Below are 26,215 nucleotides of genomic sequence, written 5' to 3'. Positions count from 1 at the left end.
ACGCCGCCGGTATTTTAAATGAAAGTTACCCAGTTTAGAACCTAGACAAAAATAGATAATAATATTCCACCCGAGAGGTAATAACGCCATCGAAATTTGAACTTTTCGTTGGTGCTCCCCTTTAATCAATATCATATTTGGCAAGAGTTCCTAAAAAAATGGAGAAGAACATATATGCCTAACTGGGTACATTTCTATCGAAAAGAAGTTACTATAATGGAACTTTCTGTATGGTGGTATGCCCATTTCTTAGATATCACAGTTCCTTAGAGGTTTAACATGAAACATGCAAAAAAAAAAAAAAAAACCTACCTCTCTCTTCATCCTTGCCTTCTTCACTGTTGGTTCCTCAGGAGGAACTTTTTCAGTAGAAACAATTTGTCCCATCACTTGGGACGAACCAGTCTTCTTCTTGAATTTCTTCGAACTAGCCATTTATCCTTTAGATTGGAGGGGAGAGAAGGAAAGAGGGAGTTTGATGAGCAATGAGAAGGCAAGGCAAGGCAAGGCGAACAAAGAGCTGAGAATGAAGAAAATGGTGAACATGGAGAGATGAAAACTGTTGAAATTTGAAAGGGGAGAGCAAACGGCAGTGGTGGACGGTTCTAGATGTGGTTGTTGGTTTAAAACTCTCTGTAACACCGGTGGTAAAGTAAAAAGACACCATCGTCCCATGATGTTTGTCCACGTGTCGAGGATCCAACCGTCTTTGTTTATGGGTGACAGCCAAGATTAAAAATGAACCAAAGGGTCTCTGAGTTCAAACACATTTTCAAACCAAACCAAACCAAATCCAGCAGTGAATAAAGACACTACCATTCCATAAAATTTTTTTATCCATGTTTAAAGGATCCATCCGTTTTTGGTTATTTCTGACGGCCAAGATCCAAATGAACCCAAGGTTTTTCGGTTCAAATACATGTTCAAATGAACCAAAAGGGAGTCTTGTGCAGCACACCAACGTCCCATACATTAATACAGATGAGATGTGCATTAAAAGCAGGGGGATTTTCACTTAAAGAAATACTAAGAAAGTGAAAAAGTGCCTGCAAAGAGAATCATGCAAGTATTGCCTTCCCTGAGCTATGATGACTGTCTGATTATGTCAATGTCAGGAAGGGCATTACGGTATTTTTTCCACCTATTTTTGAAGAATTATGCATGTTTCGTCGATAAGATTAAATATGCCCGTGTTTCGTAGTATATTGCAATTAATGCGCACTTCCGTACTTTTCTCCCACAGGGTTCCAACTCGCATCAATGGGGAGCATAGCCATGGCTTTAACTTTTAAGCCAAAGAGCCAAACCCGTAGGGGTTGTTATTATTTAAAGAGCTTTCAAGGGTTGTTACTTTTCTCAAAAAGCCGATACAAAACAATCTAAAACTGAAAAGACAAGATGTGTTTGTGCAATTATTAAAGAATGGTTGTGATGAATTTATAAACTCTCTAAAATATGAGATTTTATATAGCATAAGCTTACACATCAAAACCGTCTATTTCATAGGCCACAACGTAAATAGGGGGTGCCCAAAATACCATTTCAATATAATGATCATAGCCCTACTATATATAGTGGAGCTGCTAGCTCCGTAGATTGGAGGATTGGGATGATCCGATGAAAATGATTTTTTTGGATACAACAAATGGACGGCTTGGATCTTCCTACGGTATAATCCACACAGTACTTTTACGGGCTTACACCCGTATAAAAACTCCTGAAATACAATCGTGGGACCTACGCAACATTTCGCGGAATGCGTCACACGCATTGGCCGCAACGACATGAAATTTGGAGACAAACTCCGTTTTCCACAGATTTCAAAGTCGTTTCGTTCTCTCCGAACGAGGAGGAGATGTTTTCTTCCAAACACCACTAGTTCCCGCCGTTTTCTCTACGATTCTAGGGTTTCTATTCATTTTCTCTCCTGTCCGTTCCTCTTCTAAATTCTTCTAAAACCAGGTATTCTTGTTCCTCAAATCTTTTTCCTCTATTGCATTTCATTCATAATTTGGTCGAATTCAAAGCTAGAATTTTCGTTTTTTGTGTTCTTTAATGTGGATTGGAGCTCCTCTCATTGAGATGAGGTTCTAAAAGAGGATTTTGATGAAATATGGAGGTTCCATGTTGTTTTAGCCTTTGGTCGTGAAATCTAGGTTTTTCTGAGGAAAATCTGTGAATCTTGTGGTTTTAGGGTTTTTTTTTCTTCTGGTTATTACATCGCTCTTGGCAATTTCAATGTCAAGCTGGTGATGTATGGCTATGGATTGAGTAGTGCGTGTCTTAGAATTTACATTTGATTTTGGTCTCGAAATACTGAGTTTATGATCTAAGAAATACTGAGTTTATGATCTATACTGGTTGAGATGAGTGTCATTGGGTTTGACATAGGGAATGAGAATTGTGTTGTTGCGGTTGTGAAGCAACGAGGAATTGATGTCTTGTTGAATGATGAATCTAAGCGTGAAACACCGGCTGTGGTTTCGTTTGGCGAGAAGCAGCGCTTCTTAGGCTCAGCCGGGGTGGCTTCTGCGACTATGAACCCTAAATCAACAATCTCTCAGGTTAAGAGATTGATCGGTTTGAATTTCTCCCAACCTGATGTTCAAGAGGAGTTCCAACGGTTCCCTTTTGCAGCTTCTGAAGCCCCTGATGGAGGCATTTTAATACATTTGCAATACTTAGGGGAGATTCAGATGTTCACGCCAGTTCAGATCCTGGCGATGCTCCTATCACATTTGAAAGAGATAACGGAGAAGAATTTGGAAATGCCCGTCTCAGATTGCGTGATTGGGATTCCTGCTTATTTTACGGATTTGCAGAGGCGGGCTTATTTGAATGCTGCGGCAATAGCTGGATTGAAGCCATTGAGGTTGGTGCATGATACTACAGCCACTGCGCTTGGTTATGGGATTTACAAGACAGATTTTGTTAATGCGGGTCCCACTAATGTTGTGTTTGTTGATATCGGCCATTGTGACACCCAAGTCTCTATTGTGTCATTTGAGGTTGGCCATATGAGGGTCGTTTCTCATGCGTTTGATAGGTGCTTGGGTGGGAGAGACTTTGACGAGGTTTTGTTTGGTCATTTTGCGGCACAATTCAAGGAGCAGTACAAGATTGACGTGTATTCTAATATCCGAGCCTGTGTTAGGCTGAGGGCTGCATGTGAGAAGCTGAAGAAGGTTTTGAGTGCAAATGCTGAGGCACCTATTAATATTGAGTGCTTAATGGATGAAAAAGATGTGAAAGGCTATATAAAGAGGGAGGAGTTTGAGAAACTTTCATCGGGATTATTAGAGAGGATCAGTGTTCCTTGTTATAAGGCTATGGCTGATGCAGGCTTGAGCTTGGAGAAGATTCATTCGGTCGAGCTCGTGGGATCAGGCTCCCGGATCCCGGCTGTTACAAGAATGCTGGCTGCTTTGTTCAGGAGAGAACCTAGTCGGACTCTGAATGCGAGTGAATGTGTTGCCCGTGGATGTGCTCTTCAGTGTGCAATGCTTAGCCCAATATTCAGGGTCAGAGATTACGAGGTGGGTTTCAAATATAATAATCAAAGCTCGTGATACATGCTATCCCTTAGTGGAACTCCAGTTTGGTTTAACATTTTTGTGCATTGTTAATGCTACATGAATCTGGTCTTTGATAATTGTCTTGTAAGTAGGTTGCCTGCTTTGGTTCTCTGTTTATATTTGTTTCTCTTAATTAATATACTGCATATTAAGCCTCTGATCGAAATGGTAATGCCTGTCTCTTCATTATAAGAATACCTTGTATAATAATAAATATCATTTTTGAAGGGCTTTGTTTCTCTCTGTACCAGTCTTGAACCCTACACCACATGGCAATACGAGTACTTACTGCCTCTACCACTAGAGCATGTAGGAGATTGCATAAAACAGGGTGCAAATATTACATGCTTTTAAAAGTTCTTTGTTTGTGACCTCACTTTGTATTTTTAATTTTTCCTGTTTTGCGATTATAATTTCTCTGTGCATGTATTTCTAAGCATCATACTTGTAAATTTTAGTCTCTCTATGTTGTCGTTTTCAGGTGCAAGATTCATTTCCCTTTCCCATAGGATTTTCATTGGATGAAAGTCCCATCTGCTCGATGTCAAAAAACATATTGTTTCCAAAGGGCCATCCGATTCCGAGTGTTAAAATGGTTACTCTTCACCGTTCCAATACATTACATTTGGAAGCATTCTATGCCGATCAAAATGACTTGCCTCTTGGCGTTTCTCCAAAGATTAGCTGTTTCACAGTAAGTCTGTCCTCATATGCTTCATTTGTCTGGTTGCTTGACAGGTTTGCGTCTTCAGAGTTATATGAAGGCATGCTTCTGGAGGAATCTTGTACATTTTGTATTGCATTATGCATCGTACGACAATGAATGCACTCTATTACCTATCTGAAAGGCGTAACTTCTTTTTATTGTGTTACAATTTTTTACTTGGTCACAAATCTTGCATGTTTTCTCATGTCATTGTATATCTTTTTTGTATGTATTTAATGTATTATAATTTATTATAAAGGGTGTTGTACATTCATTGCTTTAGTTGTTGGATATTCTTATCTTTAAGCTATTGAAAGGATTAAACTTAATATCAGGTTGCATTAAGGCTTTTGGATACTGAGTTAAATTTTAAGTGGGTCATAGGGTTAATGTGGACATCCCCCACATATAGGTTAAATAAAATTCTAAAAAAGTAAACTAACACGTCCAATAGGACAATAGGAAAAAACTAAATCTAATGGCTAAGATGATTAAATCATAACAGTTCCTCCACGTGAGAAGAACTCGACTCTGCTGTGTAGAAGTCGGTCATATGCTGAAACACATCCTTGTGAAGTCGTCATAGCTTCATTGCATCCATCCACTAATAATCGATCAATAAACGCCCTCGCCAATGAACAAGGCATCTCTAGTGAAATTCAAGGCGCATCTTCATCGCCCGGATGTCCATGATTTAAACTCCATAAAATAATGAAGTGATGATAAGCGGCTCTGGCAAGTCTCCGAGGTGTGTATGATGAGTGACACTGACTCCAATCATGAACTGATCACTTTGAAGGAATGTCGCCACTAGAACCCCTGTGATGAAGGAATGATCTCTCATGTCTTGATCAGCAACCACTTCGTTCTTGTCAATACTCATTCGCAATTTATCTAACACCTCTCAGGATAACACCTCGTTGTAATAGACGGAAACATCTGTCTCGGTACTGGGCTTCCCAGGACATGATACAATAGTATGATCTAGGACATGTGGAAGGGGATGGGCACCAATGGACTCAATAGAATTGGGAATGGAACCCATTTGATGTGAACCTGACTCTGATATCAATTTGGTACAAATCTAGCTCTGATACCAATTTGATGTGAGTCTAAGAGTTCACAAGTTGATTTATGGGAAGATGCACTATACATTCTCATAACATAATGAACATCAAGTACTAATCAAAAGACAGACATGTTTTCATAAAGATTCAAAGCTTTTGAATTCTTCCACCAATAGAAATCGAATTAGCTAAGAGAGTTTTGTACAACATATTATAAATTGGAGAAATTAGCTCATTCATTATTAATAAACAGATGTCTAATAAGGTATGGCAACAAATTTGATCTACAACATAAACTCCCTAACTATGGCACAAAGAAATCTAGAAGGGTTAAAGGAATCAGGATAGGGATATGTGTAGCGTATAGGGTTAAGGAGGAATAGGGGTAGGCTCAAAGGAGAAATAATGGTAGGCACTTGTGAAAATGTGAATGTTGGAAAAATCTTTACCTCATTTCTTCCTCATCAAGAGGTCCCTATTCTTCCTTTCTATCTAGAATCACAATCTGCCCCAAAAGTTGCCCCATACCCATAGCACCCTTATTATTAGCCTTGGAGCAGGACTTAAGTTTGGCTTTGACAAGTCACAACTTCTATGGCAGTCTAGTATCCACTGGCCCTTCAAGACATATGCCTTTCCACCTATGATTTAGCCGACACTTCTAATTTATTCCTGACACATGTGTCCTGCCGTGTCCGACACGACACGCGTGTCCACCCATGTCGACACTCCTTTGGACAATTTTAAATGTACTGCTATAAACTCTTTGTAAGCTCTTCTTTAACTAGTATTTTCCGTTGTATCATATATATACTTTCCGTGTCCCCGTTTCTAAATTTTGGGGGTCCGCCATGTCCGACGTGGATACTTTCTATTTTAGCCGTGTCCCCGTTTCTAAATTTTGGGGGTCCGCCATGTCCGACACTCCGTGTCCGTATCCACAAATCATAGTTATAGGCTATTCAAGGGAAACTATATTCCGTGGACAAGCTTCTAATACATCTTGGTTCTGCTTGCAGTCTTTGTAGATATGAGTAAAAGCTTTAAATCATTCCTTTTTTTTTTGAATTTCGTACTTATTTTTGGATATGGAGGTCTATTCTATATTTGATTTTTTTTTCCCCAAGAAGGATGCCTTCTCAGAGCTTCTCAAATGAAGATGAATGGATACTCAATTCATGCAAGTGTGATGGATGAGTTACAATTGCTTAAGCTTGCTTTTACTGCAGCCGTTTGGTTATAGGTTGAACATCTTTGATAGAGAGACACAAAAGAGTTATGCTCACTGTTGATGTTGTTTAAGAGAATATTTCTTTTCTCAATCTAAAAGAAGAAAATGCCAGGCATTTTGGATCATGTGACTGATCCTTGTAATATTTCCTCTTGATCTTTTGATCATTATCACCAGTAATAGTAAAAAAAAATGAATTTTTTTTGAATGGTAACATGTATTGTTATCACTTTATGGAGTTCATGATATTTAAATCCATTTTTCAATTCTATGTTGTTTGAAAGCTAGAGATATTGTCCTGAATATACTGCTATTATGCCTGGATATAGCAATGAGGCCACCACGCGGCCATGGTTGGATATGGGTGATTGTAATATAATTGTCTTGTTTGATAATGATGCAGAAAGTGTTCCAAGAAACTGACAGTAGTTGAATAATTTCCATGGACAAGCATGTCATCTACATGCATGAACCTTGAGAAGATTGCATATGAACAGGGAATATTGGGGCCTCTATCTGAATTTAGAAAGAAGAGCTGCTCAAACCTCAGAGTTCTCCAACTAATCATGTGGGGCATGCTGTACTACTCTAGCCCTTAAGTTATGATCATAGTGATTTGCAAATATGCAACTCTGAGAAGACTGTTGTATAAAGCCTCCTTTCGAAATAAATGACTTTAGACATTCTTCTTGTATAAATATGTGAAACAAAGCATGGTGACTGTTGTGGAGCATGGAAGATGTCACTACACTAGGAAATGCCAAATCCAAAGCATCTTTTATTATAAGCATCCAATCCAACGGTAGTTGGCTTGAATACATAACTCAAAGCAAACTAAATTTAGAATCTGTAGTGTACATCATGTAACTCATGAAATGTGCATTTCCCTTTACAGAATCCTGTAACTTCTCTATTGCATAACATCGTTACACCCACTAAGACTCCAAACAAACTTGTACAGACATGCACCTGAAAGACGTTTGACCCTCCAAAACTTCACACCTTTAACATGTACATTGGCAGCTTTAGCCTCATGATTTAGCAATAATTCCCAACAGGGGTGAAGATGGTCTTGTGACCACTGATGGGGAATGAAGAATTGATAGGTAACAAAGAGGTTTGGTAGATAGAAAGTGAGAATGACAGTCTAGTGTAGCCAAATATCAAGGGTGCTTGTGGTTGGGAGAGATAAATTCAGCTGGAGAGAGGGCAATCATGGCATTCTGCTCCAGCAAATGAGAATAGATGGCAGTGAGATTGATCTCTACTTTGAAGGCACAATATCCACAAAGGTAAAAAGGCATGAGTAGTCCGGATAATATGAAACTTTTTTCTGATGGAACTTCTGCTTGGATGTGTATGGGCACGAGCATTCCTTCTACACTGCCTACTTTCTCACTATGAGTGCCATCCAAGTGGCAAAACCATTCCTTCATTGTAGAGGGCCATGTTGTTACGAAAGAAGATCCAACCAACATGACAGTTAAATATACCACTAAGATGAAAGCTGGCAACAAGTGAGCAAGAAGATATGATGTATCTGAACAGGCAATTCCCCAAAGTCTTCATGTGTTATCAAGATCTTCAATGTTTTAATGATGCATCTGATCACTAGAGATAGACTCCTTGTTCATTTTTCATTTTTTTTTCTATTAAAAAATGTATTCCATCCAGCATTGCCTTGCATTCTTGATATCTTTTTTGTGTGATGATTAAAATCACTTCTAATGTTGGTTTTTTGTTTACTGTCTACAGATTGGTCCTTTCCAAGTTTCCCATAATGAAAAACCCAAAGTTAAAGTTAGAGTTCGGTTGAACCTCCATGGGATTGTTACGGTGGAGTCTGCATCAGTAAGTCCAAAATTGTGTTTTTTTATATACTTGGGTAGAAATATTGAGCATTAGTCATTCTCTATGATTTTTTTTTTGGCGTGTGTACATCTCTGTAACCACTTGTCACAATTCAACTGGTTCAGTTGGTTGATGATGAAATAGTCGATCCAGTTCCAAGGGGGGCTGCAACTCACTCAAATTTGGAGAAAGTGGAACTTGAGCTTGCTTCTGATGTTTCTTCTCCTATGGTAGCAAATGGTACTGAAAATGGTACCTTTTCGCAGTCTGAATCTTTATTCACTCCCGAAGTTCAGTCTACCAGTGTATGCTTCTAAACTCTAGTTTTTCAGTTGAGTTCTTTAGTTTCCACTTCCCAATCTACAAGTGATATTGAGAAGCTTTATTTTTTTTTTTGAAAAGGGCAACAGATTATATATATATATATATATATGTAAAAACAGAACCGAGGTGGTCCTGAAGGAACAAAGATAATACAAAGATAGCAGTACAATAATTCAAGGAGGTAGATAGTCAAAGCACTCAAACGCGGCCCGAAAGACTCCTTTCTTGGCAAGGGAGTCTGCTTCCGCATTGGCTGATCTCCTGACATGGCGAAAAACTATTGAGGAGCCCTTAGCCCTGTCCTCTATTTCCTCTAAGAGAGGCAAAAATCGCCAAGGGGGAGAAGCGTTACCCGAAAGCCAGCGAATAACATTTAAGGAATCCCCTTCGACGATAATTTTGTCGCACTCTAGACGAGGCATCGAGAGAAGCCCGCTATGAACGGCTCGGACCTCTGCCTCGTTTGAGTCTGCCACTCCGATAGGTCCCGAGTAGACCCAGAGGACTTCCCCTTTGTGGTTTCTACATAACCCCCCTACTCCTGCCATTCCTGGATTGCCGATAGACGATCCGTCAAAGTTAAGTTTCAGGGATCCCGGAGGAGGAGGAATCCAGGAGGGGAGGATTTTCACTTTGGTAGCCGATTCCAAGCATATGATTGACCATCCTTCCCAGAGGTCGAAAGCTGAAACAAAACGAAACAGAGGAAGGCTTCGAGCCCAGGATATGACCGCAGCTATCAACTGAATATAAATCCAATAGGGAGATCTAGCCTTCCCTTCAAAGATACGAGCATTCCTCTCTTTCCACAAGAACCACCATGAGGCCAGGAGACACATCTTCCACAGCGTTCTGCCTTTCCTTTTCCAAGGAGTCCAGGCCCAACTCTGAATGAATTCAGCCATAGAGTTGGAGGGGACCCAACTGATTCCAAAACGAGAAAAAATAAGACCCCAAATATGGCGAGCAACCTTACAGTGTATGAAAAGGTGGTCAATGGATTCCCCAGCGGATAAACATAGAGGACAGTGATCTACCAACCACATTCCTCGTTTCCTCAAAAAATCCATAGTTTGAATGCGGCCCCAGCTAACCGACCACCCAAAGAAAGCAACTCTCGGAGGGCAAGATTGTCTCCAAAACGAGGAGGACACATGCTCCACTGAAGAAGGGATCAGATGGTTATAAAAAGATTTGACTGAAAATATCCCCGAAGGATTCCAAATCCAAATCCGACGATCTACGCCCGAAGACTTGATGAAGCAAGAATCCAATAAGGAGAGGAGGGCGTTGTAAGAGTTTAACTCCCTAACAAAGAAGTCTCTGCGAAACTTAAGAGACCAAGCCACCTTCCCATGTTCCCTTACAAAACATTCCGACACCCAGGCCTCTTTCTGAGATGAAACGATGAATAAGTCAGGAAACATCACTTGAAGAGGATCGTCCGAACACCAAGGATCCTGCCAGAACCGAATCCGATCCCCCCTATATACTCTGAATCGGACGCCAGGAGCAAATAACGACTTCAACTTCAAGATGTCCCTCCAAGCCGTGAGACCTTTGAGTTTAAAATTATCAACAGAGTCCCAATGCCCATGATCTGATCCATACTTACTTCCAATGACCCGGACCCACAAAGAGGATTGTTCTTCGCCAAATCTCCACAGCCACTTGCCCATAAGGGCCTGGTTAAAACTCTGAACCCTCCTGATACCCAAACCTCCATTTTTAGTAGGCAAGCAGACCATACTCCATTTAATCAGGGAGACCCCCTTGGAAGACCCTGATCCGCCCCACAGGAAGCGTCTCTGAATTTGTTCGATGCGTTTAGCAACCGAGGCGGGACATTGAAAAAGAGATAGAAAATATATCGGCATATTGGATAGAACGGCCTTTATAAGCACCAATCTACCTCCTTTGGAAACCAACCGGCGCTTCCAGGTGGCCAAACGTCGCTCAATCCTTTGAATAATAGGAGCCCATAGGTTGTGTTTCGGTCGACCCACACCAAGAGGAAGACCCAGATAGGTTGCTGGAAAGACATCTAAATCACACCCCATAATTCCGGCGAAAAAGGATGCATCGTTCTCAGAAACGTTGATCGCGAACAACCGAGATTTTGCGAAATTAGATCTTTGACCCGAAACCATCTCATAACAACGAAGCATAGCTTTAAGGTTAAGAATCTGGGATATGACCGGAGAACAGAACAGAAGAGTGTCATCCGCAAACTGAAGAAGCGATACTTCCACCTTGCTCTCGCCAATAAGGAACCCTTGATATAGCCCCAACTCACTTCCTTTTTTCAGCAGTCTGCACAGTGATTCGGCCACAATCAGGAAAAGAAAAGGAGAGAGAGGATCGCCCTGCCGCAATCCTCTAGAAGATTTGAAGAATCCTTTTGCTGATCCGTTGATGAGGACAGAAAACCAGGCGGACGATAAGCAGTTCCGGATCCACCCTCTCCACCTTCCCCCAAAGCCCATACGACCCATGAGAAAATCTAATGCTGCCCAATCCACTCGGTCATATGCCTTCTCCATGTCAAGCTTGCATAGAATGCCGCCTTCCCCCTTCCTCCGATAATAGTCAATGGCTTCATTGGCTGTTAAAGAACAATCAAGAATTTGCCGGTTGCTTATGAAGGCACTTTGACAGACCGATATAATTGAAGGAAGAACCACTTTGATACGATCCGCCAGAACCTTTGCGAGGACTTTGTAAAGGCTGCCCACCAAGCTAATCGGGCGAAAATCCGAGCTTTTTGTTGCTCCTTCAATTTTTGGAATGAGGACGAGAAAAGTTGCACCTGTCCCTTTGTCAAGGATGGCTCCCTCAAAAAATTCTATGAAGAATCGAAGAATATCCGATTTTACTGTTTCCCAGCAAGTTTGAAAGAAAGCCAAACAAAAACCATCGGGTCCAGGGGCTTTATCTTTTGCCAGAGAAAATAGTGCTGATCGGATTTCCACCTCAGAGAAAGGGATTTCCAATCCGGCTGAGGCTTCCAGGCTTAAGCTAGCAAAACAAATGTCTTGAGGAATTGGGCGTAACATCCCATCAGCTGAGTATAAAGATCTGTAGAATTCAATAATTTCTTCAATAATTCGCTCCTTGTCAGATACAATCTCCCCCTCCACTTCTAAGGATTCAATTCTGTTCCTTCTTCTGCGAGCACTAGCCATGGCATGGAAGAAGGCTGTGTTTTTATCTCCCTCCAACAACCACTTGACTCGAGATCTTTGGCGCCAAGAGATTTCTTTAAGCATCAACAACTCTTTATGCTCTTGAATTAATCTTCCTTGTTGCTCATAATCCTCCGCCGAGGCCAAACCACTCTCTGCCAATGTATTTATCTCCATCAATCTGTCCTCAAGAATCCTCTTCCTGCCTTGGTCCACTTCTTTCTGCTCCTTATCCCACTCTTTTAATTTCCCCTTAATGAAGCGTAATTTTTTGCCTATGACTACGTCCCCTGGACCTTCAAAGACGCTTTCAGACCACCATCGGACTAAGAGAGCCTCCATTTGGGGATTTTCCAGCCAAGCTAATTCAAATCTGAAGGGGGGCGGGCCCCAGAACTCCATTTTAGGAGACAAAAGGAGAGGGCAATGGTCGGAAACTGAATGGGGTAAAGCCTGCTGATAGACTTCAGAAAGAATTGCCAACCAGTCACCCGAGAGAAGAAATCGGTCAAGCCGACTCCGGTTCGAACCTCTGGCCCAGGTGAAAGAGGAGCCACCCAAAGGTAAATCTGCGAGCTCGTTGATTGCGATGAAATCAGCGAAAGATCTCATGCCCGCAGTGACTCGCTGACCCCCAAGTCGATCTCTTGATCCTAGAACTTCATTGAAATCCCCCCCGATACACCAAGGAGCGGAACATAGGCGACGCGTCTGATTTAATTCTTCCCAAAAAAGACACTTCTCAAAGGATGACAAAGGACCATAGACACCTGAGAAGAACCAGACTGAATTATCATTGCATTTACGGAAAGCAACGGAGAGAGAGAAAACTCCACGCCAAACATCTGTGCTGGCCCACAAGACTGAATCCCAAGCCACCAAGATGCCCCCTGAAGCTCCTTTGGATGCTAAGAAAGCAAAATTCCAGTCAGTATTGAACCCCATGCTTCTCATATCTATGTTACGGATTTGCTCCATCTTTGTTTCCTGGAGACAAACAACCTCAGGGCGCCGATGTTTAACTAATGCTTTGATTTGAATTCTTTTCTCCAGAGAGCCCAAGCCGTTTATATTCCAGGATAAAATCTTCATTAACAACTATATTCCGATGAATTCCTCCCCGCCCTGATACCAGACTTTCTTCCTTTTTTCTGGGATGTGAGACCTTTGCTATGCGATCCAGAATCATAATTGATATCCGATTGAAGTCTCACCAATTCGCGCTCCGTGCGTTTCAGGTTTACTTCGGATATGGAGACTGGAGATGACACTCCAGCGACCTCTCGTAGTTCTGCCTCCTTTATGCTAGACCTATATTCCTCAACGGGACCCGGAAATATTAGACCCAGATGAGAACTAATGTGCATGGTATGATCCACCATCAATTCAAGCACCTGTTGGGAAGAAACCAAGCCCGAGTCATTCCGTGGAGGGACATAAGATAGTTCTGAGTCACAAGGCAGGATCTGAAAATCCGCCTTGCTACACCATCTCAGTGGACAAAGATGGGAGAAACTTCCAAGCGATACCCTGACGAGCGAGCGAAAAGACCACTCCCTAACTTCACCAGAGAATAAATGCTTTATACCTCCCAAACCACTATAATCAATGATCACCTTCCTTTGCCCCACCCGGCACTGAATGAAGAAACGGTCATCACGAGAGATAAGGATACATCTACTCTTGTGACTTTGCAGACTATGCCCCCACACCCGGTTGTCACCGAGCTCCTCCTCAGTCTCAGAATACGTGAGAGTAGCGCCCATTGTGCTTGAGTCGTGGATGAGGCTCTCCTCCTGGTTCCCAGGACTCGCCAGTGGAGAAGCCCAAAGGTCCTCTGAAGCAACTTCTCTTTCAGAAAATTCCATTGGACCCGAATCGGGCACGTAGATTACATCTACTCGAGGAGAGTCGCTGTGGTGCGGAGGGGATAAGGCTGAGATAATATCTTCAAAGCTGTTGACCTTAGAGTAAGGAGTAGCTGTTGCTGATGAGTCTTGAATAGGACCAGCTACACTGGACCACCTGTATGCATGTGAGGGACCCTCTTTTTGAAATTCAGCATTTTTGCCAGGTGAGATGCTGCTAACCGGTGCCGCTTTCTGCGCACAATAGGCTGAATGTGAAGGAATCTCCGACTCCACCAACCCGACGACCCCAGCATTTATCTCCGGCACCGACAGCAATGATGAGGTTTCATTGATGGCATTGAAGACATCATAGATTGCAGTTATGGGATGGTGAACTACTTCAGCTTCACTTACCCCTTCAGTAGGAATATTTAAAGGAAGACCCAACTCTTCTTCGGAAACCATCTGCCCAGCCGGAGAAGGAGAGGAGATTTTTGCAAAGTCGTCGTCAACTCTTTCCCGGGAGGCTAGAATCCAACGAATTGTGCCATCGATAGAGCTTTGGAGAGATAGTTCACTTCCGGGGCGTCCTTCAGACATGATCAGCATCCTACCCACTTCATATCCGAAACCCGCATAACACGACAAATCTACCTCCACCACCTGGCCTATTTTCCTCCCTATACGCTGAAAATTATCGGCGCACCATGCTTCAGGCGGAACTCCTTCTATTTTCCACCAGGAAGGCTTCCCCGCCTTAGGAAATTTTGTATCCCACTTCTGTAGATCTTCCAGAGGAGAATGGGATGGAGAGCACCAATCTCTGATTAAGTGAGATCGATTAGCGCCCGCTGGGATGGAAATTTGGATTTCTAAAGGAGCAATTTTATACACCACAGCTTTAGTCCTGCTATTGCGAGAGAGCCAGTCTTCCAGCGCATCCAGATCACCATCCCACCCTTCCTTCATCTTCCCCCATAAGCCTAAGTCTGCATTACTAATAGACTTAAGGGGGACTACTTCAAGGTTGAAAGCTACACCTTCCGAAGTTGCAGGAAGCAACGGCTCCATTCTAACATTCTCTGCTTGAGGCGCTGTTGGTTTAGGAACAAGCCCCCTCCTCACCATCGGATCCGCTGACTGTTCTTGGTGCCCTGGAAAATTGAAGTCCGAACTGGACCAGACTTTATGACACTTCCAACATCTAACCCTCCTTCGAAAATTCCTGAAAGCACATCTGCAACATCTCCAATCTCCCAGTTCTCTATTCTTTCTTTTGTGGAAGGCACTCTCCATTCGTCTTCCCTTCTTGCTTCGGACGGGTAGCCACTCCTCCTCTTCATATCGGTGAGGCCAATTTCTCTGCCCAACTGCCGGCTCAGAGCCAAACTTCTTCCAACCTCCTACAGAATCGCCCAAAAGGCCTGCTTCGGGGTTGATCCGCCGGACCCCAAGAGGGATCAAATTCGCCCCACTGGCCCATCTAGGGCGATCTCCCCCAACACCTCTCACCCCGACGGAGGTCATAATTGTCACGGAATCCTCCTCCGCTCTGCAAAATGTGCCGACCACCGAGCCGTGAGAATCCACCGGATTCTGGATCGGAAACCCACGCGGAGACCGAGATGGAGGAAGACACCGAATCTGAAGGAGCTGAAGAAGAAGAGGTAGAGGATACAGATGAGAAGAAGATCCCTCTCCCTGCAAAATTATCCTTGTGCGAGAATCTTTCTGTAGATGGCGACCAGATTTAATGTCGTGAGGTCCACCTGGCCGGGTGCATAGTTACTTGTATGCTGTGACTATCGTCCAGCATACGAACTATGTCCGTTTTACACACAAGGTGTCCAGGTGTTGAGATACTAACGGTGCGGTGGCACTAGAAGGCGGGTATAGCCCTCACGGCTCCTACTTATAGTATCTCTCCGAGAGTAACTTGTATTGAGTGATTCCTGAATGACCGTCGACAATCCGTGGTGCAATCGGCTGAGATTGGTGATGATGAATGGGCTATATAAAGACCGAAAATGGAAGAGATTATATGGGTTTACGCTATGCCCCTTCGCAATATAGTTCGCATAGACGTTTCTTCAAACACCCGGTGGGCATCACTGCTGGAATGTCCCTGCAAACAATAGTTGGCAAGTCTCTTTGAGGCATTTCATCGAACATCAAGGAGGCGTAATTGCAAGAGCATTTCTGCAACTAAACTGCCAAAGAGACCTATACCACAGAACCGTGCCCTTCACGAATGGTCTCTGCAAAGAGACCTATACCACAGAACCACAAAATTGATTCCCAACAAAGACCCAAAACCTCAAAGTTTTCACATACCCCAACTCAAACCCACTTACAGAAAAGTAGAAGCAGAGGGAGAAAGCACCTGTTCCCAAACTCCAAAAGGGCAAGAAATAAAGCTATCCTTCAAAAAACCCCCAAAACCCATCTCAACCGATCTGGTGTTGCAATTGAAATATCTTTGAGCGGAGAAAACTGAACATTCTGTACATCTCCTTTTGGGGCTTCAAGAAACTATCTAGAGAAGAAGGGTACTTCTTTTTTCGGATAAGATTTTGCCATCGTATTTCTCAATATTCAACCCAGGTAGACAGAGATTAACATGAGACTTTTTGAGAAGCTTTATTTTTACTTGCATTTACTTTGTATTGTCATATGCCATACTTGATCGATCTCAGCACTGCATATTATCATTAAATATTAATTAACTCCATGACAAATTGGAAAGTTATCTGTTGTAAGCTGGCAATTTCTTGGTTTCCGTGCTGCATATTGTCGCATTGAGATTTACTTATATTAGCAAGATCTTTTAAGGTGGCTGTGGAAATACAAGATTGAATCAGGAGTATTACTCAACACTGAACCTACACTAGAGTGAACACACCATGAAAGAATTTCGTTTATCGATTTCCTGGTTCTAGAAGCAAATGACAATTAGTGAATTCGTCGATGGGTCTGAGACCCATTTGAACACGTTTAGCATTAACGCTGAATTCTTTGTTGATTCATTAAACATTGGGCAAAATGTATAATGATCAGTACCATACAATATACAGGTTGATGGTATGAGTAAAGGAAGATCTTCTAGGAGGCTCGAGATACCGATTACTGAGACCATATATGGTGGGATGTCCAAGTCTGAGCTCTCAAAAGCTCAAGAGAAAGAATTTCAATTGGCTCAACAAGACCGAGTAATGGAACAAACCAAAGATAGAAGGAATGCACTGGAAGCTTATGTCTATGAGATGCGCAATAAGGTAACTCTAAATACAGTTTTTCGTCCTCTTATCTTGTTCATGTGCTGGGTTTGGAATAACGTTAGTATGTGAATAGCTTTTCGATACATACCGGAGCTTTGCAACTGATTTAGAGAGGGAAGAGATCTCCAGAAGATTACAACAGACAGAGGAGTGGCTGTACGAAGACGGAGATAATGAGTCTGAAAAGGTTTACACCAGCAAACTTGGGGAACTAAAGAAGGTGAGTAACACCTCAATTTCAAGAACTCTCGTCTACTTGTTTAGTATTAAGCTACAATCCATGACACAATGAACTTTCTTTGGTTGCCTATAGCTGGTGGATCCTATTGAAAATCGATTGAAAGATGCAGAAGCTAGACCTCAAGCAACAAGGGATCTCTTGAAGCACATTGTAGATTACAGAATGGCTGTGGGGTCATTAGCCACCAGTGAAAAAGATGCGGTAAAAACCTCGTCTTTTCATATGTAAAATTGGTCATGATGCATATGATTATTAGATTGTCTGATACTGATTTGACGATACAGGTCATTAACGAATGCAACAAGGCTGAACAGTGGCTGCGGGAGAAATCTCAACAACAGGATTCTTTGCCCAAGAACACTGACCCCATACTATGGTCTAGTGAAATCAGGAAAAGGGCGGAGGCACTAGACATGTATGTTTCCGGTGCCGTTTCCAAGTTTGCATGCATTTTTTCTACTCCTTTCTTTCTGCCTTTTTGGCTTGTTCTCATCTCTTTTCTTTTCCATTTCAGGTTCTCATCTTTTATTTTGCATTTGTATTAGTATTCTAATGTATCCCATTTAAACATCTGATTGGGTTTGATTTGCTGTGCTGCAGGACTTGTAGACATATAATGAGACCTAAGCCACCCCATCCAAGACAGGGGGACAGCAAGAGCCACAGCCGTGCCAATTCAGTTGATGGCACACGAACGGAGTGAGTGGGTCCCTTCTTGCCCAAAGATTATTCAAATTTTTATTTTGATCATTGTTACAAGCCTTTGGGTGCAGTGTCACATCAATGTATTAGCTTGAGAATTATTACAAGCCTTTGGTATTTATTACCCATGAGAGTCCATGTTCCTCATTAGTCATGGCAGATTCAGGTCCAGCTTGTTTCCCTGCTAAGGCCTCTGTATCCATTCCTTAGTTTTTACTGGATGTCCACCTATTTTGATGGCTTTGTAGCCATTGTGATTACTGTGTCATCAGATCAGCCATGGCTGGAGTCTCTTCTTCTCTAGGCCGTTTCCGTTTTTTGGGTATTTTACCCATTCCATGGAAGAAGAAAAAAAAAATACTCTGTTGTATCAACATGTCCTCGTAGGCTTTCAATGTATTGAAAATACTCACAGTGCATCCCACCAATACTTATCTAATGTCTTAGTTGTTGCTTACTATACTTTTTTGTCATCAGTGCCAAATTTTCCATTCCTTGTTTTGTTGGAACTTTGTTGAGAAAAAGAGCTCAACATGGTGGATGTCGCATTTACACTTGAAAATTGAAGTGGCAACTAGGCACTCAATTTAAAGGGTTATTCGACGTAAAATGGGCATAAAACAAATTTTATGCTCATTTTTTTCACTTAAAAATCGGCGTAAAATTTGTTTTACACCCATTTTAAGTGGAAACAAACAGAGCCTAATGTATTTTCCATACAAGGTTGCTAAGCCTGTCGATTAGTTGAGTTGATTCAGTTCTGCCGAATCAAGTTTTGCATGGAGTTATTTGGTCTTTTGTACTGTTATAGGAGAAATCCTTCAGTAGGGCCTAACCTTATTGTAGTACAATGAGGTGTGCCGACGACAGGATAGTATGCCCCACCCTTGATTGATCTGAACCATCCATTTGATAGTCTTTGCTTTGGATCTCAGATCCTAATGGTCCGAAAATCACTCAAATCATCCAATCCTAACATATATTAATGTGTACTTCTTTTTAGATAAAAGTTATGATAGAAACCTATTTAGTTAGGGCCTGCTCGTTTTAAATTGTGACAACCGATTGGGAACCCAAACCGATTATTGGACTCAAACTTACTGCTTTATGCTCGTTCTACAAATGAAACAGATATCATTTTCATTTTAAATGGATGTGCAGGAAAGCTAATCTTAGTTCGGTTAGGATCATCTAGTCGATCGATGAGAACCACCAGATGGACGGTCCAGATCATTTGTTTGATCATGTATATGGTGAATAGAATTGGGTTGTACTCCTAGGACAGCAATTCCTAAAGATTAGATTTCGAATCTCACCTCTCTCTCACCTTCATTAAACAAAATGTAAAGATTATGAATACTTAAGCATTCATACTTGAATGAATTTGGAGGAAATGTTAAAAAAAAGAAGATGGAAGTTTGGTCTGATTCTGAAATGTCAACTTATTCCCAGATACTTTCAAGTGCTGAGCAACGCTCATGCCATGTAGCAGTGTTCTAATGGTACTTGAAAATTTGTATCCATTCTCTTTTAGCAACTCTGTTCATTCCTTGAACTGAAGAAGAGGAGAAGGATCGGGTTGTTCATTCCTTGATCCTTTCATGTCATTCCATTTCTCCAATCTTTTCTGGGCCTCTTCCACCTGAAATCCAAATCAAACGGCAAAGGTTGTCAATGACTAAAACACCATCTATCCATACACATTAAAACATTGGATTGTCGAAACTAATTCATTATTAAAAGGAAGTATAAAAAAGCACTGAAATTGATCCTTGTAGATTGTAGACCAAATTTAAGGCCCTGTTTATTTTAGACTTTGAGAACCGATTGTGAGCACAAAACTGATTATTAGACTCATATTTATGTTTAATTTTGAGTCCAACAATCAGTTTTGGACTCACAATCGGTTCTCAAAGTCCAAAACAAGCAGTATAAAGTGTAAATGGATTTTACGGTTCAATCCGTGCACATCTAGTCAACCCTATTGGTGGTCCATGGAAAACCCCAAAAAATACCCACATATCAGAGTCTCTAAGATTTTATTAGGATTTATTTTGCAATAAATTGGCTCTAACAATTGTGAGCATGCCATAGCCTAAAAATCACCCACACTCATCAGATCATCCTGGCCTTCTGACTCCTCAATGGATTGGAAATGGATTTCTAAGAAACTGACCAAATCATGTACTCAAATCTTACGGTTGGAGTCATCAGATGAGTGCATGTCTAAAATTGAAATTGCTAGATGAATGGTCCCGATCATACAAACATGACAAAGGTGGGGCAGGTTACCATACAAATTGTCTAGATCATGCCAATTACCTCACAGGCTGTGTCTGATGGATTAGTGAAAGAAATAACTTGGATTATGAAAAATACCTCTTTGTTCCAGTCAGTTCGGAAAGTGAACCATAGAAGAATTATAGTTTGTATCAAAGTACCCGCCATCATCCCAGACCATATTCCCTGCACATATACACAGATACCTCTCTGTCATTGCAAGGAATGAGACAAGTTTAGACAAGTTTAGACAATGAACAAGGATAGGTACATATCAAAGCAAGTTGTGGCAATATCGCTCTCTTCCTAATGAAAATGATGTGTGAGCCTCATCTATTACTTTCATCCATTTAATGCAACGACATTTTGAACTGTATACTCTATGTTAGTCCCAAAAGATGAGTTAAATTTTGGGAGGTGAATTTGGTTTTGTTTCTTGCAGACTCTCAATATGTGGTTAAATGAATAAACAAATGAAAGAAGAAATGTAATGTACCTTAGCTCCCAAATCAAACTTAAAGCCGAGCAGAGCTCCCAATGGGACACCAACCACGTAATAACAACCCACATTCACATAAGCAACGAATTTTTGCCACCCACAACCAACAGCGACACCTTATAAAAGAAAGATAGATGATTAGAAAACTTGCATTAATCCCCCCTAATTAAGCAGAAAAGATAGTTGGAGCTAAATCATAGTTCAAATACTTCTCTATTGTTATTGCTAGATACAAATGTGTACAGCAAGTGCACACCATATAGCTAAGATACAACAGGTTGTATTGAACGACCGGTATGAATTATATTGTTTAGTGTAAAAAGTTAGAGAAATTAATTACACAGAACCCTAAACAATTCTCATAGAAAGCACTTAGGGGAGACATAGAAAAATAAAGAAAAGAATGAAGGATATTATCCTAATCTAACCTACTACCTAGTTTAAGTTTGTTGTCTTTCCAGCAATGTTGTAAAAGGCTGTAGTGTTTTAGGGGAATGTAATGTTGCAATTCTTTAGCATTAAGAAGAAAGTAGTTAGCGGGGTGAAATCCTCACCAGATAAAACGGGTTGGACGCCGTTTAGAATGAGGGTAATGCCTAGAAATGGGCAAAGGTCCGAGACTGCTTTAGAAACAATTTCTCCTTCTGTGAAAGCGTAACTGATGACATCGCGTAGTGCGAGGACGATGACCGCTATAATTACAGAAATGATGAAAGAGCATACATTCACCACGATTACAGAGAATGCCGCCGATTTTGGATTTCCAGCTCCCAACTCATTGCTCACCCGCACACTGTAGCTCAAAATAAACAAACGGAAATCCGTTTTGTAAAAAAAAATGAAACCATCTCTTGTGAGTTGTGACACATGCGCAATTCCACTTTTGGAATCCCGTTTTGCAAGTGTTTTCATCTCAAATAAATGAGGGCACCCGCAAGATAATATTGAAGAGAGTTGAAATTGATACTCCTAATGGGAATCATATCACGTCAGATATAAAGAGGGATGGTGGATAATGACCAGTCCCCTTCTTACAGGATTAAATTTTCAAATAAATGCCACCTAAGCAGAGTTATCACCGGTGACCAACTTTAATAAATGCGGCCGAGTAGGGCAGGGCATCCGTCTTTTGAAACAACCAATTGCTCCCAAAGCTTAAGCTATTATTTAGTCATTTATACTTGAACACTCGCCCCTCCCTCACACCACGTGTGGCTTCTCTTTTCGGTTGGCTCTAAATGTGGATTTTTAATATCAAGGAGTTGTTGGGTTTTGAACACAGGACTTGCTGTGAAGGAATAGCTCCAATACCATGTGAAAATAGAGGATTTCACTAAACTTAATGCATTACAAAGAGCCTGATGAGTGTTTAAATAAAACACTCAAAATGATAAACATAGAAAGGATTTAAGAACCGAAAGAAAGATACAATCTGAATCTAATCTAGTTATCTAATAACAACTTAAGCTTTTTAAGCTATTGGTTGTTTCACATGCTATTAGAGAAATTGCCTCAGAGCAGGTCCGTCATACGTGAGGGGATTATTGGAAGTACAAATGATTAAATAACACCAACTCTACAGCTTAAGCTTTTGTAGTAATATTGGTTGTTTCACGTAAAGACGTAGCGGAGAAAAAAAAAATGGTCATTTCGGTGCACCCAAGATTGGGAGCACCTCTCAATCTAATATGTAGGGAACATAAAAGAAAGGATAGTTGAGAAATAAAACTCACCTTGCCGCTGCGTTGAATCCAACTGAGATCATGAAAACCCAGCCATTAATGTTCATGCTGCATGTGACACCAATTAAACATCATTTAATTAGGCACATTCATATCTTTATTATTTTCATATGCATAAAATATAAGAAAGAAAGATACGTAGACGATCACGTATACTGGGAGACATAAATAGCACACCGCCCAGTCAACCAAGTCGATATTTTGAAAAACACCAAGCCCACATGCAAAGAGAAAAAGAATAACTAACATAGGGAGAAGGAACATGGATGATGATATCTGCTCTATACAATTTCATCATTTATTGTTGCTGTTTTCAATCCCCAAAAAGCTACTACAATCCCCAAAAAGTTGAAAAAGATCTCCAGCATCCAATTAAAATGCAAAAGATAAGGTGAGTTTGTGTCATTATAAAAACATGGTTGTGCAAGTATCGGTCACCAACTTCAAATATTGGCAATAGTTAAGGGATTAAATAAATAAAGGGAAATATTATCAGCACAACCATATTTTGATATTTGCACAAATCCGGATGTATTTTCTTCTTTAATCGGCTCTTGAGAGCTTTTTGGGAAATGTAATAACCTTTTGACAGCTCTTTAAATACTAAAAGACAAGATGGGTCAGTGAAAATATCAAAATATGGTTGTGCCGATATCATTTCCCTAAATAAGATCCAAAATTTTCTTACCATATGGAAAGAGAGTCCAAGGCTAGTTCCGGATTCTTGAGCAGCCCCGCGAGCAACACTAGTATCTGATAATACCATGCCTCTAGACATAACATCACTGCAGATGCTGCCGATAGTTTCAAGAATTCGGGCAGCCCGGAAAAGGCGCGCATGGAGAATCCCGTCCATGTATACTTACACCGATCGCTGGTTAAAATATAGATGAATTGTGCAATGACCACGATCCACCACGACAAGCTCAAGATAAGCGAAGTTCCGATCAATCCGAGCCCGATCTTATAAACTGCGAGCCAGGTCAAGAAGATATGAAGAACAAGAGTAGCCGATGAGATGTAGGCGCTGGGCGCAATTATGCTTTGAGCTTGCAGAAACTTTTGTATAGGAAAATTGGCCGCGTAGGCGAAGATCTGTGGGATAAGACCGTAGACAAACACTGCGGCCGAGGCCGCGATTGTCTCCGACTGGCCTAGGAGGATTAGGATTGGCTTCGAGAAGACGTAAATTATGGTAAGGGGAATTCCAGTGGCTACTAGAAGGATCGTAGATCTTTGGAGATAAACGCCGAGCATGTCATACTTGCGAGCTCCGTAGGCTTGGCCGCAGAGAGTTTCGACAGCACTTCCCATTCCCAGCTATGAAACAAAATAAAATAAAATAAAAATAAATTAGTGAGTTGAAACTGACTCGTCTGAGTTGACTCAATGTGTTATTTGACAAGATGACGCGCAAGGGAAGAAAAGTGGAAAAACCATGCCTGTGTTTTTCATGCATTTAAATAAAAGAAATCTTCGAAATTTATAAAATTATTAGGGGTGTCAATGGACAGAGACAGTAAGAGCTACTCTTAATTAAGAAACATTCTTGAGTGTTATTTTGCAGAAATGGAAGAAGATAAATTAAGAACATGGATTGAAAAGCTTTGACTTGCCATGAGACCATAGGCAAAGACTTGCACACCGGTGCCACCGAGAGAGGCTGCGGCGAGCTCAAGATTTCCCAAGTGACCTGAGAAGATCATAGTAGCCATTGACATGATGTAGTTGAGCATGTATACAACAATGGCAGGTGCCGCGAGTCGGAAGAGGAGCTTTAGTTCTATGAATGTAGCGGATCGGATCCGATACAAATACGGAGTTTCGGCATCGGAAAGGATGCTTTCGAGCTGATTGCTCGATCGATATTCTGCGGCCGATAAGGACCTAATCAATGGTGGCGATGATATGAGAGGTTGTCGGAGATTTTCTGAATCCATGGTGGAGGAAGATAGAATGTGGAGAAGGAGTGGTAATGGAGAGCATTTAAAGGCAAGGATAGACCATAGAGAGGTGAGTTTCAAGAGAACAACGGCCAGGATCAAACCACATGTACCCATCAATGTTATCTTACTCGGGCGAGTGAGATTAGCTTTTCTCGTCTGAATATATTACGGTTTCTTTATTATTATTATTAAAATATAGTAGAGCTTCCCCAGAGGCAACAAACTGTCATTCGCTCGGTCACTCTTGACCATCCAACCATAAAATCAGAATTCTTGGACTCTTGGTTGGTATCAAGTTTCTTTTAACCAATAAATACCTTATAACTTTAACTTTCTCTAATAGTTTTTAGATATTTTGGGACATAAAATAATGAGAAAACTTGCTTCTTCTTTTTTTTATCTAGGAATGCTAAACTCACAGGAGCCCTTGCAAAAAAGGGTAGAAGGGCTCTCCCACTGGTCAATTTCCATTTATGAATAGCCCATCTACCCTTTTTTTGCAAGGGCTACTGTTGCATTACTCCTTCTTATCTCATAAAAATAATCACAACAGGTTTTTTTGCACGAATATTTTCACGCATATGGCCCGTTTGGATTGCAAGAATAACATTTTTTATGAAACTTTTTTCTTGTAATTTTTTTCTTTCTTTCTGCAATTTAGAGGGAAATAATTTGATTAAGGTTAATTTAGAGGAAGTATTCATAAATTGAAGGTCCTTCTAAATAAAAATTGATTAGGGTTGGTTCAAGCTATCATTGTTCTTGTGTAAAAAAGAATAAGGAAATTTTATAAATATTTTCCTTTCCAAACTTTACCAGATTGATCAAGAATCGGATTGAGTTGAAGGCGTGACTCAGTTCTCCTAATCCCAGAAAAATGAGATTAATTGGAGGTTTTTTTTTTTGAATCTTGAAGTGATCTGATTGAGTAGTTGTTTATGTTTTGCTTCAATTCAAACTCACTTCATTAATTCTAACTTGGGTTTTGAGTTCTTAAACCTGGACTTGAGAGAACCTTTTTTAAACTCATTTTGGCTCCCTGGGCTAAGACAAATTTCTACTTCAGGCCTAATACTAACTACCATTAAAAAAACTGAAACAAGAGAGAAGTATCACTCCAAAACTAATATTTATTCATGTAGGTACCTCCCAACTTTGGCTATTCAGTGATACAACCAAACAAGAAAAAGGAAAGAAATCCAACCGAGTTTTTTTTAGGCCTTTGATACATACAACACCAACATCATAGTTCTAATAAACCAGCCACCTACCATTGTACTTCTCAGTTGAATAGTTGATGATTCTGAAGAACAACCATATCCAATAATGGTTTTCCAAATTTAAGTGGGAGATACCGCAAAACCCAGAAATGCTTTCCCTTTGAGTATTAGGGTTTTCAGAAAACTGAGTAAACCAATGATCTAAGGGATTTGCTAGGGTCGATCGCAAAAGGCATTTTGCGGCTGGTCTGTCACATGTAGACCACCCACCTCGTGAATGGACAGACCAGCCGCAAAATGCCTTTTGCGATGGACGCTAGCAATATTGGCCAAAAGTTTAATTGGTCTGGCTTGAATGTGAGCACTGTACGCATTGGGTAACATTTTTGTGATGGGCCCTTGTTTGAGAGTTCTGAAAAATACGTTATAAATGGGGGGTTTTGCCGGGCCATTGAGAACCAACCCTAATCAATTTTCCTTTCATTTCCCTTTCCAAACAGGGCCATACGGTGTTCCAT

At 41.0% G+C, this 26,215-nt stretch overlaps 2 protein-coding genes across 5 annotated transcripts; one reads left to right on the top strand and one right to left on the bottom strand.

The window, feature by feature from the left end:
- Positions 1-1,746: 1,746 nt before the first annotated feature.
- Positions 1,747-18,470, top strand: LOC143892907 (heat shock 70 kDa protein 16-like). 4 transcript variants are annotated; one of them, XM_077397819.1, is made up of 10 exons: positions 1,747-1,962; positions 2,392-3,536; positions 4,057-4,269; positions 8,335-8,430; positions 8,556-8,735; positions 16,864-17,064; positions 17,141-17,287; positions 17,381-17,509; positions 17,593-17,723; positions 17,909-18,470. In XM_077397819.1, the coding sequence occupies exons 2-10, from the start codon at positions 2,538-2,540 to the stop codon at positions 18,009-18,011; spliced, it is 2,199 nt and encodes a 732-aa protein (XP_077253934.1). In that variant the 5' UTR covers positions 1,747-1,962; positions 2,392-2,537; the 3' UTR covers positions 18,012-18,470. The 4 variants fall into 4 exon arrangements, with proteins under 4 accessions (XP_077253934.1, XP_077253933.1, XP_077253932.1 ...); XM_077397818.1 differs by having other exon boundaries at positions 1,747-3,521; XM_077397817.1 differs by having other exon boundaries at positions 1,747-3,536.
- Positions 18,471-19,367: 897 nt separating this feature from the next.
- LOC143846464 (protein DETOXIFICATION 40-like) lies at positions 19,368-24,495 on the bottom strand. Its single transcript, XM_077354896.1, has 7 exons — positions 24,148-24,495; positions 23,220-23,851; positions 22,523-22,579; positions 21,344-21,582; positions 20,787-20,905; positions 20,390-20,476; positions 19,368-19,652 (listed from the first exon to the last, which is right to left on the bottom strand). The coding sequence occupies exons 1-7, from the start codon at positions 24,469-24,471 to the stop codon at positions 19,554-19,556; spliced, it is 1,557 nt and encodes a 518-aa protein (XP_077211011.1). The 5' UTR covers positions 24,472-24,495; the 3' UTR covers positions 19,368-19,553.
- Between the last annotated feature and the right edge of the window lie 1,720 nt (positions 24,496-26,215).

This window comes from Tasmannia lanceolata, unplaced genomic scaffold (assembly GCF_043159265.1).
Source record: "Tasmannia lanceolata isolate RefF3 unplaced genomic scaffold, GAP_Taslan_0.1 ptg000015l, whole genome shotgun sequence".
Taxonomy (NCBI): Eukaryota; Viridiplantae; Streptophyta; class Magnoliopsida; order Canellales; family Winteraceae; genus Tasmannia; species Tasmannia lanceolata.
The sequence above is the reverse complement of the archived record's forward strand: the minus strand, read 5'-3'. Positions and strand labels throughout refer to the sequence as shown.

Bases quoted from the DNA above. Each gene is read 5' to 3' on its own strand.
- LOC143846464 (XM_077354896.1), bottom strand. From the start codon at position 24,471: ATGGATTCAGAAAATCTCCGACAACCTCTCATATCATCGCCACCATTG. The intron at 22,580-23,219 runs GTAAGAAAATTT...TGTCACATGCAG, and splicing joins TTGGACTCTCTTTCCATATG to CATGAACATTAATGGCTGGG. The intron at 19,653-20,389 runs GTATTTTTCATA...TTTGGATTTCAG, and splicing joins GAACTGACTGGAACAAAGAG to GTGGAAGAGGCCCAGAAAAG.
- LOC143892907 (XM_077397817.1), top strand. From the start codon at position 2,367: ATGAGTGTCATTGGGTTTGACATAGGGAATGAGAATTGTGTTGTTGCG. The intron at 3,537-4,056 runs GTGGGTTTCAAA...TGTCGTTTTCAG, and splicing joins TCAGGGTCAGAGATTACGAG to GTGCAAGATTCATTTCCCTT. The intron at 17,288-17,380 runs GTGAGTAACACC...GGTTGCCTATAG, and splicing joins AACTTGGGGAACTAAAGAAG to CTGGTGGATCCTATTGAAAA.